General features: G+C 37.3%; 2 protein-coding genes across 4 annotated transcripts in view; both read left to right on the top strand.

Annotated features, from left to right (window-relative positions):
- BTBD8 (BTB domain containing 8) overlaps positions 1–11,591 on the top strand; it is a 42,943-nt gene extending 31,352 nt beyond the window's left edge. For both annotated transcript variants that reach the window (XM_032117965.1, XM_032117964.1), the window contains exons 17-18: positions 22–2,355; positions 3,700–11,591. In XM_032117965.1, the coding sequence (XP_031973856.1) occupies positions 22–2,355; positions 3,700–4,169 (2,804 nt within the window). In that variant the 3' untranslated portion in view covers positions 4,170–11,591. The remainder of the gene's footprint in view (positions 1–21; positions 2,356–3,699) is intronic.
- Positions 11,592–11,681: 90 nt separating this feature from the next.
- C9H1orf146 (chromosome 9 C1orf146 homolog) overlaps positions 11,682–16,707 on the top strand; it is a 10,769-nt gene continuing 5,743 nt past the window's right edge. The window contains exons 1-2 of one of the 2 annotated variants that reach the window (XM_032117979.1): positions 11,682–14,329; positions 14,762–14,878. In XM_032117979.1, coding sequence (XP_031973870.1) covers positions 14,810–14,878 — 69 coding nt within the window. In that variant the 5' untranslated portion in view covers positions 11,682–14,329; positions 14,762–14,809. The other variant, XM_032117980.1, reaches the window with a different exon arrangement.

The following is a 16,707-nucleotide window of genomic DNA, read 5'->3' as shown; positions in this document are numbered from 1 at the left end:
GTCTTTTTTACTGTTTGTTAGGACCTCAGGGGGAATCACCCAATTCACTGAAATCAGGAATTTCTCCAAAACATAACGAAGAAAAAAATGTGTTACAACACCTGGTTCAGACAACACTCCCAGAAAAACATCCTTCAGCTAAGAAGAAGAGTATTAAACAATCACAAACACCTGTAACAAAAGCCACTGCAAAAATAACACCTAAGACTCTGGCTCCATCAAAGAATGCTGAGATCACAAACAGTAAAGACCCAAAACAGAAAACAGCTGTACTAAAATCTCAGTCCTCCGCCCAAAAGCATTCAAGGAGTGATTCTCCTGTTGTCCAGAAGAATGTGCACACCTCTGAACACAGAGGTTCAGGACAGAAACTTGAGAAAAACATGGCTGATGCTGTGGCAGGTCAGCTTCATGACAGTAATGAATGCTATTCTGCAAATGAATCTTTAAAACCTGCCATGGAAAGTATCACTGACAATAAATTGCTGGAGTCCTGTCAATCCAATAAACAAAAATTACCAGATTCTTCTGAAAATGTGCAATACAAAATACAATCCCAATCTTCTTCTCCTCTAACTGCAGAAGAAACTAAACTGAATATTTCACTACAAAATGACATGGGAAAAAGACAAATCTGTGGAGATCGGACTGGAATTAGAAAGACTGAAGATCCAGAGAAAGATGATAATACAGCTGAATTTCACTGTCATGCACAGTCTTCCAATGATGGAAATTCAGACTTTTCCAAGGAAACAAATCAGAAGACTATTGTTTTAGGAGAACTGGTGAAAGATTCAAAAGCAGCAAAAGTCTGTAATGAACAGAGTGATACAATAAACTCTGAAACAGGTCTTAACTATGGCAAAAACGCTTTGTCAAACTTTTCCCAAGTAACCAATAAAGAGGATGAGACATCATCTCCTCAGATCCATGTGGAGGGATTTCTTACAGTTGATGAACTGTGTGATACCTCAGCCTTGACTGAGTATAAATCAGTTACAACAGACTTAGATGATGTTTCAGAATGTTCCACAGAACAAATAACAGAAAAATATTCACCTAATTACACAGAGCTTGTAGAGCCTATGGAAATGCCAGAAAACCATGAAAATGCAGAAATTCCCTTTGTGGACCATTGGAGTACTGGTGCCGTAGATCCAAAAGAGAGTCCTGAATCAGATACTGGCAGTGCAACCACATCCTCTGATGATATAAAACCAAGATCAGAAGATTATGATGCCGGAGGCTCTCAGGATGATGAGGGATCCAATGAAAGAGGGATTTCTAAATGCAGTACTATGTTATGTCATGATTTTCTTGGAAGAAGCAGCAGTGACACAAGCACACCTGAGGAGTTAAAAATTTATGATAGCAGTCTAAGAATAGAAGTGAAAATGAAAAAAGAGGGTTCTGATCTCTTCCGTGTTAATTCAACAAGTGATGATGAAATACCAAGAAAAAGACCTGAAATTTGGTCCCATCAAGAGAGTTCACGGATCAATACTAGAGAAAGCAAAAGTTCTGCTTTTGGTAATGCACAGTTTACTCAGGAAGCAGACCAAGTTTCTTCTTCTGCCGATGAAACAGAAGATGACAGATCTGAAGCAGAGAACGTTGCAGAAAACTTTCCACCATCAAATGCTCCTACTCAACAGTTCCACGGAATTGATAATTTAGCTTTTGAGGATGCAACAGAAAATGATACTGCAAGTCAGGAATTTTCTAAAACTAAAAATTTCAAACGATCTGTTTTACTTTCAGTAGATGAATGTGAAGAACTGGGAGCTGATGATAAAGTGGAAACTCACACTTCACGTCAGCACTCAATAGATTCTCTTACTCCGTCAGAAGTATTTGACAGTGTTTCTCAAGAGCACCATGGAAAGACATTTTATTCAAGATACTCATTAGAAACTGAAGATGGATTCCTGGATGGCAAACAGCACAAGGATAGAGACAACAGATCAGATAAAAGTGGAAGTTCTCTCCTCCATCTTCACGGTACTGAAATCCCAGGAAAGGAGGATCAAGGTGCTTCAATGACTGAACAAAATTGCCCAGAGAAAGTATATTCAGCAGGTAGTCCACATCCAGGAGAAAAACAGCAAGTAAATATGAAGAATGAGGTGGATAGTGAATTTCACCAGTGCAATAAGTACTTAGACAATGACACAAAATCTCAAGAAAGGCCATGTCATCTGGATCTTCAACAGAGAGAAAATAATTCTGATGTGCAAAAGAGCAGCTCTGCAAAACCTGTAGAAGCCAGTAAGAATCAGATGCTGACTCAGGAAAGTCAAGTGAGAGACAGTCAACCAGCAGCTACTGAATGCGCTAATACTGATTTACTTCCAGGTAATGTACAGAAATAGAAACATTCAGTCATTCAAAACCAAATTAATAGGGAAAGCTTTGGCAATTTGTCTGGGATTGAATCCTGAAGTAATTTTGGCTGAAACTATATTTAAATATTTTTAAGTATTTCACTTGGGTAGAGAAATGCTTGTCTGTTTGAAATATCCGTCAATACCCTGCTGTTCAATGAGAAACTTGACTACAAGAAAAGAGATTTTATGTAATGCTAAAAGAAAGATTGGATGCAGTTGTCTGTACTTCAGTTACTTTTGATCCAATCTAATATTGACAGCATCAGCTTTTGATGGAATCTTAGTATTTGTTTTGTCTGCTTGACAACATATAGTATGTCTGAATGGGATGTGCAATAACTAAAGTAATAACCTTAACTAAAGCGCACTGAACTGTTTACCTGAACAGCTATATGCATTATTGTTGTAATTTATTTATTTATTTATATATTATATACAAATTTGAATCATTTTCCCACTGAATATAACTGAATATTTGCCATATACACCAGTGGGAGTAGGTTTGAACTCTGCTTTAAAGCTTATGAGATGTCTAAAATTCTAAATTTTACCAGTAAAAGCTTATTTCCTAAAAGAGAGATTATACTTAGAACTGATGCTTATATACAAAAAAGTTCTAACTTGTTCCATGTAGCTAGATGAATATTTGTCTAGTTTTGTGTTTTGTCTTCTTTATATCAACAATTCAGTCTGTTTATCCCATCAAAAATATACAATAGTGTTGATTACAACTATTGTGTATTCGAGAGTAATGAAACACTGATGATGATCTATGTTCAGCCAGACCACAGAACAAGAAGACATTAAAAGTTGTACTATTTTTTTTAAGTTTGCTTGCCCTTGCCTGCAGCTGCCCTTGCATGTGCAGTGTAGAAATAAGCCTGTGGATAAACAATTTTGGTTTTAATTCTCTTCTAAGCTGACATAGCTTAAGTCACCATTCAGTAATTATTCTCTATTAATTCCCTCTATGCACCTCCTGGTCTAAATTTAATTTATGTAGTAAATGAGAAATTTCATGTGCATTAAGTGTATATTTACATTGTCATTTTCTGTATCAGAAACTTAATTATGGAGGTTATTGTTAATTACCAGTGGTGATTGCTGCTTTAACTTAATTTATAAATCATACTTTGTTTTTTATATAGGAAATAAATGACTCAAATTTTGTCAATTTTGTATAACCCTCCATCCCCCCTTTTTTAACCTGATTGGATTGTCCTTCCTGAATGAATTAAATTTTGCTCTACACAGCCCTGAGGGGAGGATCATCTACAATTTTTACATTGTACAGTATTGTGAATTATTTCAGGAGACATAGATGATTATGACACAATGGCACAAACCTGCATGTATGAACATCGGCCTCCAAAAACCCTTTCTCCAATATATGAGATGGATGTTGGAGAAGCAATTGAGCAGAGGATGGATTCAGAAACAGCAGTTCTAGAGATGGATTTTGAAGATCAACAGTTTGCAGAACAGGACTGGACTCTACTCAGGCAATTGTTATCTGAGCAGGACTCAAATATAGATTTCAAAAACTCTGTTCCTGAAGACCTTAACTTAGCACAATGTCTTATTAATCAGACACTGTTTCTGGCACGAGATGGTTCAAATCCTCAGGGTACATCACAAGTTGACACATTCAGTAGGTGGACTGAACTCATGTCTCCACTTGACGATTCCTCAGCAAGCATTACAGTGGCAAGCTTTTCATCTGAAGACTGTTCGTCCCCTCAAGGGGAATGGACAATTCTTGAACTGGAAACCCATCATTAAGGTGTCAGCTTTTGCAACTGAACTCCAACCCATTCCCCAAATCTATTTTGATGAGTTGTTTCCATACAGTAATGAAATACTGCATCAGTCAAGAATGAACAATTCTTGATACTGAGGCAATCTTTCTGATAAAATGAGGTAAATATGTTAACTTATAATCTAGATTTAATCACAAGTACAATAATTTTTTCAAGACTTAAATGTATGTCTTTTCTAAAAATGAACTTTGAGCATGTATTTTCTAGAGTTGTTAGAAAAACTAGATGACATGAAAGAAAAATCTGGGTTTCCACCCTCCCTTTTATCTTTTTTTTTTGACATTTAATGTTCTCATTGATCAAAAATTTAAAGATGAATGCACAATTAGTAGAGCTATTCCTCTGCTTTTACCCCCCCTCTATATGGTGACTTCATTTTACAACAATAAAGATTCAGAACGGTTGTGTCAAAAGGTGATGTGTGCCAACACTACTTTAAATGTCAGAAAAACATAATAATAGTCAAAGAAAATGTTTCAATCTGAATCTGCCTTGGGCCTTATTAATATGAGCAGCTTGTTTCATCTGTTTTTTCCAGATTTAATTTTTGTATTTTGGTTTGTTTTGTTTAGAAGTTTCCAATAAATTTTTTTAATTGCCTTTTCTTCAAATATAAGACTTCAGAGGTGCTGTGCTGTATGAAGAGCACTGTTTCTTTCTTGGAAATGCACATATTTAAGTAAATATTTTAAGTGGCATAGTGCATGAATTCAAAGGAATTGGTAGAATGTTGCTCCTGCTCTAAGAGACAGCATGTCTGATGTCTCCAAAAGTACATCTGAATCTGAAGTTGTGGTCAGTGTTACATCTGAAGTCTGACGTTAACTAGAATTACCTTCAGCCATTAAATAATTACACTTGCACCATCCTGATGCTGAGGCATAGCAAGATTCTCAGGAATTTGGTTTTGTTTGTTTTCATAGATGCCACATTTTTAGGAGCAGTAATAGGATTCTTGCATCTTCATTAATATCTCTAGCATTGCTTTTATAAATTGAGACTAAATGTCACCATAACCTTTCTTTTGACTCAGAGTGAAATAGGATATACAGATCATTCTGCTGCTTTTGGCTCTTTGGGTGTGGATAGGACTGATTATTGTCTTTTCTGATTTGACAGGGGAGGAAGGAATGAGAAACTTTCTGTAATTCTTACCAAGTCAGAATTTCTGAAACATACAGGGTTTTTTTCTTGCAAAGGTTGGACCCTCTTGAGATGTCTGCATTATGGAAACAGTAGAGCTTGTCTTCCACACAGCTTAAAATCTAAAAAGGAAGTATTCTACCTCCTCTTAGTTATTAACAGAAGTGCCTTCAGAAGTGGGTGCCATATAGCAGTAAAAGGCTACTAACATTCTATTTTGATTGAAACTATATAAGTACACAACTTAAGCTGGCTGTAACCACTGATAACATGGTCAGTTTTGCAAGTTTTTGCACAATTCCAGCAGTGCACCTTAATTTTCTTGACAAACTTCATTTCTCTTTGTTCATAGTCAGAAACTCAGTTCTGTGGAAATATGAACTTGCCCTAGTGTATGATTAAAGAAGTTACAGCTTTGGATTTGACATAATAAAGATTTTTGAGGCAAAATATCTAGCAAGCCACTTTGTTGGATTTCTGGTACAAAAGTAAAAGTAATGTTTTATTCTCAAAATGAATGGAGGAAGAATTTTATCTTGTTCTTTAATACCAAGGTAAGAGAAAAAAAGGAAAACCTCCCTTTCTCTCTTATGTCAGTGGAGGACTCTAAACTCATGAAAGGAAGATGTTCAGTCTCATAATAAAAATCTTTCATCTTCTCTTTTAGCAGCAGTATAAATAGTCCAAGATATTATAATTCAAAATATTATAAACCTAATACTCTGTATTTAACCCAGTCTTCCTATTGAGCGCGCTAGAACCGCCTTTAGAAGGTACAAATCCTCAAGAAAACCTATTTTTCACCTTCCAAGTTTACAAGGTATATCAATAGGTGATAATCTTTTGCATAAAATAAAGAATTATAGTACTAGCCATAGTAAAAGATGATGCTCAGGAGAAGCTCTTACAGAAGGCTAAGGAATTGTGTTTTTCAATGTCTGTACTAAAGTAAAAATTGTTTACCAAAAAGTTTAATCAACTTTAAAATCCTGATGATATTCTGACAGTGGACATTCACATGTTAGACAAGATGAAGTGATGGAAAGGAGAAGTGACAGAAAGTGAAAGAAGGGATCCTTTTGTCTGTTTTTCGCTTTGCCCACGTTTTTAACTTCTTACTGAATTGATAAAGGGACACTGAAAATTGACACAAAATTTCAGGTTTATTGTATGAAATGCAATCACATGTAGGGTTTTTTTAATTGGGGTTTTTGTCTTTTTCAGTTGTATCAAAATTAACTAGCTTCTCTCTTCAAGTCCCCAATAATGTTGATGCAATTCCTTTAACAGTTTTGCAGCAGACCACTGATTAGGATATGGTATTGTTCAGTTGGTACATAGGCAGCCATAGAATTCAGCTTCCCACAGCCAAACAGTGTCTGTAGAAGTAGCAGGAATAGAAAGTGGTATTGTTTTTAATTCGCGTTACTAGAGTGCCTGTGAACCTTAATCAGACCAGCATCCCACTGGCTAGACATTGTACAAACAAAGAACAAAAACAAAGACTTCCCACAGAGTGGTTAGAATCCAAGATAAGACAAAAGACAAAAAAAAAAATGCACATGAATGGAAAAGTAAAATGAGAGTGTCAATATTTGTCTAGCTGATTAGCAATGGTTTCAGCACATCATCAGTTTAAATAGTCATTTTTTCTCCTGTGTGCATTACGAGAAGGGGAAGCTGGAGGGTGAGATTTGAAGGCTGGATAACGAGGGAGCTGGAAGAATGGATATTCCTGACCAGCCTTGTGTGCTGCCTGAACTGTTTGAGTCTGACCTCATTCAGGAGAACGTTCAAGCTTTAAGTCAGGTGTAGGTGGCTATTTGTTTAATAGTATCAGTCACTTGAGTTCTTTGGAGTCCTGCTCATACCTCCTGACAATGATTTTGTCACTGTATTGGCCTCTTCTCCAAAACATGAGAGAATGGATAAAGGTTTGAAAGCGTCATAGAGAAACAATCAAAGCCAGTGTCATAGGCTCCAAGTGAATAGTGATTACAAGGTCCTGAAAGACCTTTAAAGCAAAGACAGGATAGATACATCTGATGAAACAGTGAAAGTGGCATCAGTGAGGAAACTAAAAAGACGGCATAGTCAGAGCGCTACCCTTGCAGTAGTATTTTGAATAAGAGCAGTGAAGTTGCTTTGTCAAAGCCTGAGGACACCATGTTGCAGTTAACAGGTGACAGTGACAGCTTACCTGAGACTGTTCTGTGAATGGGCAAACATGTCTGTATCCTACAGAGAGTAACGCCACATTTAGTAAAGTATTGGTGAAATTTAGAGGAGAGGATTTGGCAATCAGAGTCTAAGATAATGACCCTACCTCATTTGGCCTACCTCAAATGATGTTATGAAAGTGAAAAATAAGGAAGGATGTTTTACATGTAGGAATGTATTAAGTTTAAAGAAGGCTAGACCTCCAAGTAGTATCTGTAGGCATAATTACTTTTTTTTTTTCACTTGGAAAGTTAAGAGTCTAGTCTGGACTGGAGAAGCAGCTCTGCAGGGTTTTTACATACACATAATAGCTAAAATTGTATTTGTGGAATAAGTCACCAACAGACATATTGCAGACAGAAAAGGGAAGGCCAGACACTTGGAACCATACATGAAACTGAGGAACGGGAAGGTTCTTCCAAATAATCTATTTAAAAAAGAAATTAGGGAAGCAAAGGAAATAAAAAGATGGAGATAGGAGTCAAATGACGATGACAGGATTTAAGGAAAACTGTACCACTGGCTTCACTGAACACAGCCCACAAGGCAGATGAGTATAAAATACCAGTTTTGAGGTTGATTAGGAAGGTGTTCTTAGGGGCTGTGGTCAAAATGAGAGATTGGCCTGCAGAGTCAAAGGCAACAGACACCAGTTTGGTGTAGAGCCTGACAGAACTGCAGGAAGACAGCTGAGCCTAACCACTAAGAGAGAAACAACAGTTAGAAAAGCACAGCAGTTAATAATATGTTTTGGTTTGCTTTTTCAATGCATGAGATTATGCCATGTTTATATAGTGTAGCAGAAGAAATGTGGAGGCTGAGACATACAGTGAAGATCAGAAGAGATAAGTAAGCATGAAATGAGATCAGCAGGCAGTCTGGACTACTACAAGTGATCAGATAAGTGCATAAAAAACCCCAGACATCTGCTTTTGTGGTGTAGGGGTAATGGAAAGGACACGTCATAAATTCCTAAGATTTTCCTTTAGAAAAACTTCTAGAATCATAGAATTACAGGAAAATGCAGAAAAATCATAGAAATACAGGAAAATGCAGTCTTGAAATGACTAAAGGTGTGTAGTCCAACCTCCTACTAAAAGCAGGGGTAACTTCAAAGTTAGATCAGGTTGTTAGGGCCTCATCAATGTCCATAGCATATAAATGATAATAAAGTCAGCAGGCAGAAACACAATGCTCATGGGAAACAGATATTTGAGATTAAACTATTCTCATTATAATAACTACTGTGGGTGTCATTGGAAAATATTAATAATACAAGAAATATGGCTAGCTTGCAACATTTGAAGTTCTGGATGATACATGACTGAACTGTACAAGTTTAATAATCTTATTCCACACCTTTTAGGGTTTTAAATTATTTCAAAATCATACTCAATTTTGAGTTTGCAAATTTTATTATTATTTTGGAAGAACTAGGGCAAGAGAACTTCCCATGTTGCTTACAAAGACTGTGCCTAGGGTGTGTTCCCCTAGCATTGTCTCTCAGTTTGTTTCAGGGAATATGTTAAAAAAAATTCACATACCTGTTCTAGGTACAGATTGTAGGAGACTATTTTATACATATTTCAATACATATTATTGCCATCTGGAAAAATAATAAGTAGCATGCTCGTTCTACTTTGCTCCAGAAAACCTAAACCTTTGCATGAAGGAAATTAAGAACCACTCTTATATTATTCATCTGTGGCTCAGAACCAAGACATCTAGGAATTCATTATTTTGCTTTCACTAATGTCAAAAACAACCTCTTGTTGACCTCAGCTGAATCAGGTTCAGGGCTTGTCTATATTAATGCATGTACTAGAAATGCTATTTTTCCAATATATCTATTTCGTAGTTTTCTAGTTTTATTCTACTAATAACATTGTACAGTTGTAGGTATGACAAATTACAGTTAGAAAGACTTCAATTTAGGAGTCATAATTGTATGCATTCTGTTAATATTTCATGACTGGGGTAATTTAACATTTGTACGTTGATGGATGACGTTCTTGCCAGGACTACACAGGAACTGAGGACAAAAGATAAAATGAGAAGTATTGCAGCTTTATTACAACAGATGATTCTCTGGAAATGGGCTTTTAGATCTGAAATCCAATATAATTAGAAGCTTTCATCTCTTGCAGAAAATCCATACTGATTTTCATCTTTCTCTCTTGAACAAAAGCATATGCGGTTTTTTTTTTTTTAATAAGGTTTTAGGTTCAACTTCAAAAAAATTACAGCTCAAATGTCTTCTCTAGCTAATTTAAAACCTAGCTTCTTCCTATTGACAACTACTGTGTGTTTAAGGAAACTAAACCTGTAACAGAGGAAAGTGATTTATCTAAAAATTGGATATCAGCTGGGGAAAAATACAGAGTTTGCTAATTTATTTGGTTTTTTTACATTTGGTAACTAAAAACAGAAGAAGCTATGCAGAGCAGGCATGCACACATACCTGTTTATTTCTTGCATTTGGCCTTCCTTTCATACTTTGCTTTGCAATCTGCACTGTACACTCCCTTAAGCCATGGTTCTGCAAAGACAGAAGTGAGCCCACAGCCACATTTGCTGATTGGCTTTCAGTTTAACATTCTCTTTTCAGAAAGGGTAATGGAGCTGACACTGGGGCAGGCACTGTGCATACTTGTCTTTTATACGGTACTTCAACTTAATGAGGTTCTAATCCTGATGAACCATCTGGATGCAGTTAGAGTATGAAATAATTAATAATGGAATTCCATTAAGTTGCTTCCCTGTTCTCCTTAATTCATTGCTCAGAAGACTGTCCAGTTAGAGAAATCGAAGTCCTAAGAAATCTAACTTTCTGCATTACATGCAACAAAAGTTCTTTTGCTATTGCACAGTAAAATATGCATACACATCTTCAATAACTGAAACCTCAGTATCTGAAGGGGCTGACTATAACTCAGTAACTAGATACATTTAACAAGGACACTGATGGTCAAAATAGGGTTTGTATACTTACAGATGATGACTGTTAACTGGATTAGAGTGCACATTCTGGTGAACCTGAACAGAGGTTCACATGCACAAATTTGGGGCTCAGCCCAATTACCCAGGTGATCATACTTGGTATTTATGCACTCAAGTGACAGTGACTACATTTTCTCAGCTCCTGCTGAAGTTAGTGTGAGTGGCATCAGATCCACATTTATAAAGATCACTTTATTTAAGTGTGTGGACAGAAGGACTAGTTACTGGAGTAAAAATTTTGGCCCATGACCTTAAGTCTACAAGCCACTTTTGAGACTCATCTCACCACCTTACTTAAACCTACAATATCCTCACTTACACAAACGTTATGTAGGAACTTTTGCAATTTTCTTAAGTTGTGTTTAATGAAATCATTTTCATTCTTCACTTTTTTTTTTAATAACCCTCTTTTGAGTGTGGCATGACATCCTGCCAGTAGAGTTATATCAGCATGCTTAAGATCAATACAGATAGGACAAACCCTGTGTACGTGCCAGATTCAGTGTAGGTAGTGTAAAAACTTTTTGTGACCTTCACAATGAGGTAATATCCATGAATGAGACCCACTTCTAAGTCAAACTTCCTACCTGTAACAATATGCCTCCTGTATCTGTAGAGAAAAAACCCCTTCAATCTCTACTTTCTGGATGATCATGTTCTAGTAACCAAGGTCAATCTAATATATGTATAATGGGATGCATATGAAGAAACATTTGATTCACTACCTGTAGTCCATGGCCTTATGGTCCTAGAATATTTTAACCACTCAGTCTTGGGGAGGGTCTTAAGCTCTCACACCGAATGCTTGCATGTTTCCCACCCGCTTGCTTTCCAGACTTAGATAATGAGCTGGGGCCTAAGTAATCCTATTTCAAAATTACTCCTTGTCAACATGGTCTTCTGTTTCCAGAATATTTGTATGGTTGCATAGTCCCAAACCTTTCTTCTCCATGCTACAAACTTAAGGTTCTTAGTTGATTTCTGTATGACAGAAAATAATAAATCCTATGTGTAAGTTAAATGCTGAGTCACTGTACTTCATTCAACTTGTGGACTGCTAACATCGATTTTTATTTGTGCTCTGTAAATGGCAAAAAAAAGTGTTACTTTCCTTTTCCATCTGTTTAATGAACATTCACTCCTTTTTCTCCTTTATTGATTTTTTTTTTCTTTGATTGTGTCATCAGAGAACAGGACAGGTGATTATGTGTGAAGATAAACAATCAGTGTTCATATAAAAATACATAGAGAGGAAGATACCTATGTAACAGTTCTAAAGAATCGAACAATGGTGCTGATGTAGAACATACAGGATATCAGCCAGGAGAGCATAGAGAAACACTAATATGATGATAGATTTTGCCTTGTCATAAATTAGTTATTCATTCAAATGATTATGCCATTATCTTCATCATAGGCGAGTTCTAATCCCAAGATCTTTCTATCTTGCCTAAATGGGGTTCTAAATTCTTCCAGGAATTATTTGATATGCTGTCAGACACAGCCCTGTTCTTTCTCCCTGCTGCACCTTTACCTGCATGTGAAATGCACCATGTAGGTATGTGGGAAAGAAATGCTTCTGAGATTTAAAGCAAACACTAGCCAAATGTCAGAAACTGTCACAGCAGAGATAACAGTAAGTAGGAAAATAACTTCAGCTCATCAGATAGTACAGGATCCCTCAAAAGTCCCTCTTGGGAAAGGAAACTACTATGGAGAAGAATGCTCTGAAGAACACACAATTCCGAAAAATTTATTTCCTTTGAGTCTGTGCTCCTACTTAGTGTTCTGACATTCAGGCTCAAAAAAAGAGAAAGTCATGTCGTGAATGCTCAAATGGTATTGCAGAACAAACCTCTACCAGAATTGTCCCTTGGGCAGAGTTCTGGGGCTCAGCATGTCCCATTGCATCAGACTTGTACTAGACAAGCACTAGGCCAGGGCAGCTCTTACACAGGACACAGTGTGGGGTCCAGGGTCCATTCTGCTCAGAACCTTCTCAGAACTCTCAGAAAGAGTCTTATTTTTATTTTAAATACCAATTATTGTCAAATATAAGTGACAAGCAGAAATATATTAAGTTTCTGGTATAAATTTTTGCCAACTGTAATTAAGACACAATTTACACTAGTAAATATATAGCAGCTGGAGTCAAAATACTGTCAGGAAGTATTTTCTGTTAAGGTTGGGGTTTTTCTCATTATCCCACACTTCTCCATTACTGTACTTGATGCTCTCTCAAGTGATATTCTGAGTTTGGGGGTGTCCAACTTCATGCACAGTAAGTGGCTATCAGGGAAAAAAGGTATCTGCTGGTACCCCAGGAGCCAAAATCCAGTACTTGTATTTCTTTGTAATTACAATTTTTTTAATGTAATAATTTATGCTTTCTTTTATGTACTGCCCATCTCCAACAGTATTACACTGAAAGAAACAGAAATCTACTCACCTGTTAAAGATATTTACCCTGGGAATCATTTTTTATTCCATTCTATTCCCTCCTACTATTTTTTCTCTGTCTGAATATTTTTAATTCAATGAATGCATGTATGTAGTAAACATAATCCAAAATATGAATTCAGATACACTGTAGTATTATAGATCAAATATAACCCTTACAAACAAAACAGTTCCTACTCTTTACCCCTGGGATTTTCTCTAGTACTGACAACATGAATTCATTCATAGTGTGCATAAATTCAAAATTCATGCTGCTGGATCATCAATCCTCATCATGAAACTGCTCTATTATTTTATAATTGTACTTTAAAATAATTCCTGATGTTCTCAGCTCTCTGATTTTTGTATGCAGTCAGAGCACACGGCTCCACTGTGTTACAGGACATGGTTTCACAGTTTGTGGGTCCTGTCACTGGTCTCCAGAACTCTATAGTCAAGACACCAAATACATCTATTATCTTCCTTTAATTTGCTGACTTTCACATTTATACTCCACAAAAGCTCAAAAATTCAGTATTAGAAATATTTTACTTACTATGTACATACCCTTGCAGAGCAGGGTTACTCTAACTTGGGTGCATTTGACCAACAGGAGAGAGAAATCAGATGTGAATCCATGTCTTGTCTGAAACAAAAAGGAGAAGAGTCATTTTTAAATTACTATAGTGTCTAATTATTTCTATGCAAGCCAAACAATTTCCTATATAAATTTATTTAATTTTTTATTTTAATGTATGAGGTTAGTTTCTTCTATTTTAAAATGCCCTAAAAAGTGTTTAAAAAGAAAAAGCCTTTACTAAAATCTCTGATTTTTAGTAAAAATACCAGTTTCAGAAAATAGTATGAGAAGCTAGACTCATGCCTGGGTGAAGAGCAGAGCTGGATACCAGTGCTTTTAATGGCTCAGCATTCCATCTCTTCTTCACCATGTGGAAGTATTGTTTCCTCATGTAATCATGTAAGAACATGATTTAAAAAGAAGCTTCAAAACAGTATTTCTTTTTCACTGAAAGTGGTGCTGTCTCTTGCTTTCACATTTTTCTTCTGTGAACCTTCTGTGTTTATATGTTCTATAGAAAATAACCTGGCCTGTTCTTGCCCAGAAACAGCTGCAGCATCAGCCGCCCATTACGAGCATTCCCTCGAGCCTTCGGTTCCAGCGCCGCGCGGCTCCTCCTGAGGGCTGAGGGTGAGGGGGGGGCCTCGCTCCCTTCCCGCCGCCGGGCTCCCGCTTTGCCGGGCTCCCGCTTTGCCGCCCTCCCGGAGGCGCCCCGGGGAGCCAGCCCGGCGCCAGAACAGGTTTTACCCCGGGGAAGGGGCTGGGTGAGGCTGGCGTTGGGCGCAGCTGGCACCAAGGCTAACGGGAACCATCCGGGCCCAGGCTCCGGGCTGCCTCTCGCTCCTGCCGGGAGCTCCGCTGACCCCAACTGCTCCGCGTGAGCCTTGTGGAGACACAAACGCCTGCCAAGCTGCACATCCAGGAATATTTTCAGATGAGTGTTATGCCCTACAGAGGCAGCCTGCCCAGATGCAAATTCCTTAAAGCTATTTAGGTATCTGACTGCCATCTTAAATTAGCTTAAATTAGTGGCAGTGGGCTAAATCATAGCATGACAATTGAGTAGTGCCCTGGTTTTTAATCAGCTCTTTAATGTGTCCGTGTGCTTTGAACATCTCACCTCGTTAACTGGAAGGAAATACTTGTCGTCTCTCTTTTCCCAAACTTTTCAGAAGTAGCACCTGAGATCTCACTGCAGAGCTATTAAACCATCGAAAGAGATGACAGAAGGTTGTAGGCAGGAGCAGACGAGGTGGATAACGACGATCATTATGAGTACAGCTCTGCAGGTAGGATACAGCATCTGACTCACCAGGAAATGCTGAAAGAAGCATTTCCTATATTCTGTATATGGAAATATTTTATTCAATGTCAACGAATACAGTTTTTTTCAGGATGAAACAGGGATACTAGTCTGAAGCTGCCTCTACTGGAACACTGGTTCTTTTTGTGTGTATCTGTATTTTCTGCTAGTTACTTCCATATCTATTTAGTATTCTTGCCACCTGCTATTCTGAGTTACACTGCTTTAGGATTGTTCTCCTGACTCATCGTTTTTGCACTGCACTGATGCCTCTTTCAGTTTGCTCTATAAATAATTCCATCAGAAATGTTGCTGAATTTTCTGAATTTCTCCCTAAATACTTTATTTTTTCCTATGCAGTATCAACACAGGGGTAGACAATTACTCAGTAAGTACATAATTGAGTTTAACATATTGAGTCTTACAGATACTAATATATATTTTTATCTGTTAACATCAGAAGCCTTGACTCTGTTCCCAAGTAAAGTAAAAGGGTATGTCAAGGAGCTGGTAATTAGCTTCTGCAGCTGAGGCCAATTTCATGCCAGCTGGCAACAATTTAGAGGCAAGAGAGCTTTGATTCACAAGCAAGGATATCTTATGCTAGCTTGGCTGACAAGGTTGTCACCCCATCTCCACTGTGTAAATGGGTGAACCATGTTGAAGTAATTCCTGAATCACCTGAGTTTAAAGCCTATACTTACTTTCCTACTCATTTTGAAATTTACAGCCTGTAAACTGTGCCTGTTTGTGCCATAATATGGCGAGAGGTAATGGATGGCAGTGACTTCATCAGCTGTACCAGCATAACTCACTCCTACTCCCAGCTCTACTCAAAACTACTGCTGTTAGGGCTCCCCATAAGCAAAGCAATGGAGATAACTGAATACAAATCCAGGATGGCTTTTCTGTATCAGGTTTAGTTATGAGCTATCATTTTCATATAGCTGTTATATTTGTACGTTAAATAATTTAGCAGTGGCTTTGAAGCTGAGACTTTTTTCCAAAATGTAGCTATACCTTGCAAGCAATTGCGACTGAGTGTTCCCTTTGAAAGCGTGACATTTCTGGTTACTGTCTCCTTCAGGGTTCACTTTGCTATCCAGATTTTCTGTTGTACTCTTCCACTAAATCATGGCACTTCCCTATATAAGCAGGCTGGCTGTGTTTTGGATGGGTAGGTTAAAGAACATTTTATTAGCTAAAAAAGGTTTCCGTGATTTAACCTTTAATATGTGTGTGTTGTTCGTGCAGCTTCTGTGAAGCAGAAATGCTTTTTGCAGGCTGAAAAATACATCCAAACACATTCCATTCTGTAGATGATTAATGCTGCATAGTGCAGTGTTCTAGTTTTCCTGTGTGGATTTGCATTCTGTCAAAAAGCTTTAAAGAAAAATCATGTCCCATACAGAATTTCTGAACGATTTTCCAGCTGAGATGCTGACATCTGTGAAAATAATGCAGCCTAATTAACCAGAGTCATAGAAACACACTGCTGTATGATCCTCCTTTCTGCAAGTCCTCCTCTAGCACATCTTACCAAAACAGACTGTAAAACGTTTGAGCTTTATGCATTATGCAAGAGTTTCCTGAGACAAACTGAATGTACACATACAGAATTGTTTTTCGGTGTTTGTAACTTCCAATCAAATACTTCAAAATTTCCTTAATTGAACATGTTTAACATTTTAGTATTTTTTTTTAATTTTAAGTGGAATAAAAAATACTTTCTGAACAACAGTGCTAAATGGTTCAGCTATAATGGTTCAGCTGATGCTTTAAGAACATTTCTAACTTGTTGGCTGAAAACTTTTC

Source organism: Corvus moneduloides, chromosome 9, assembly GCF_009650955.1.
Source record: "Corvus moneduloides isolate bCorMon1 chromosome 9, bCorMon1.pri, whole genome shotgun sequence".
In the NCBI taxonomy this organism is placed as follows: Eukaryota; Metazoa; Chordata; class Aves; order Passeriformes; family Corvidae; genus Corvus; species Corvus moneduloides.
The sequence above is the reverse complement of the archived record's forward strand: the minus strand, read 5'-3'. Positions and strand labels throughout refer to the sequence as shown.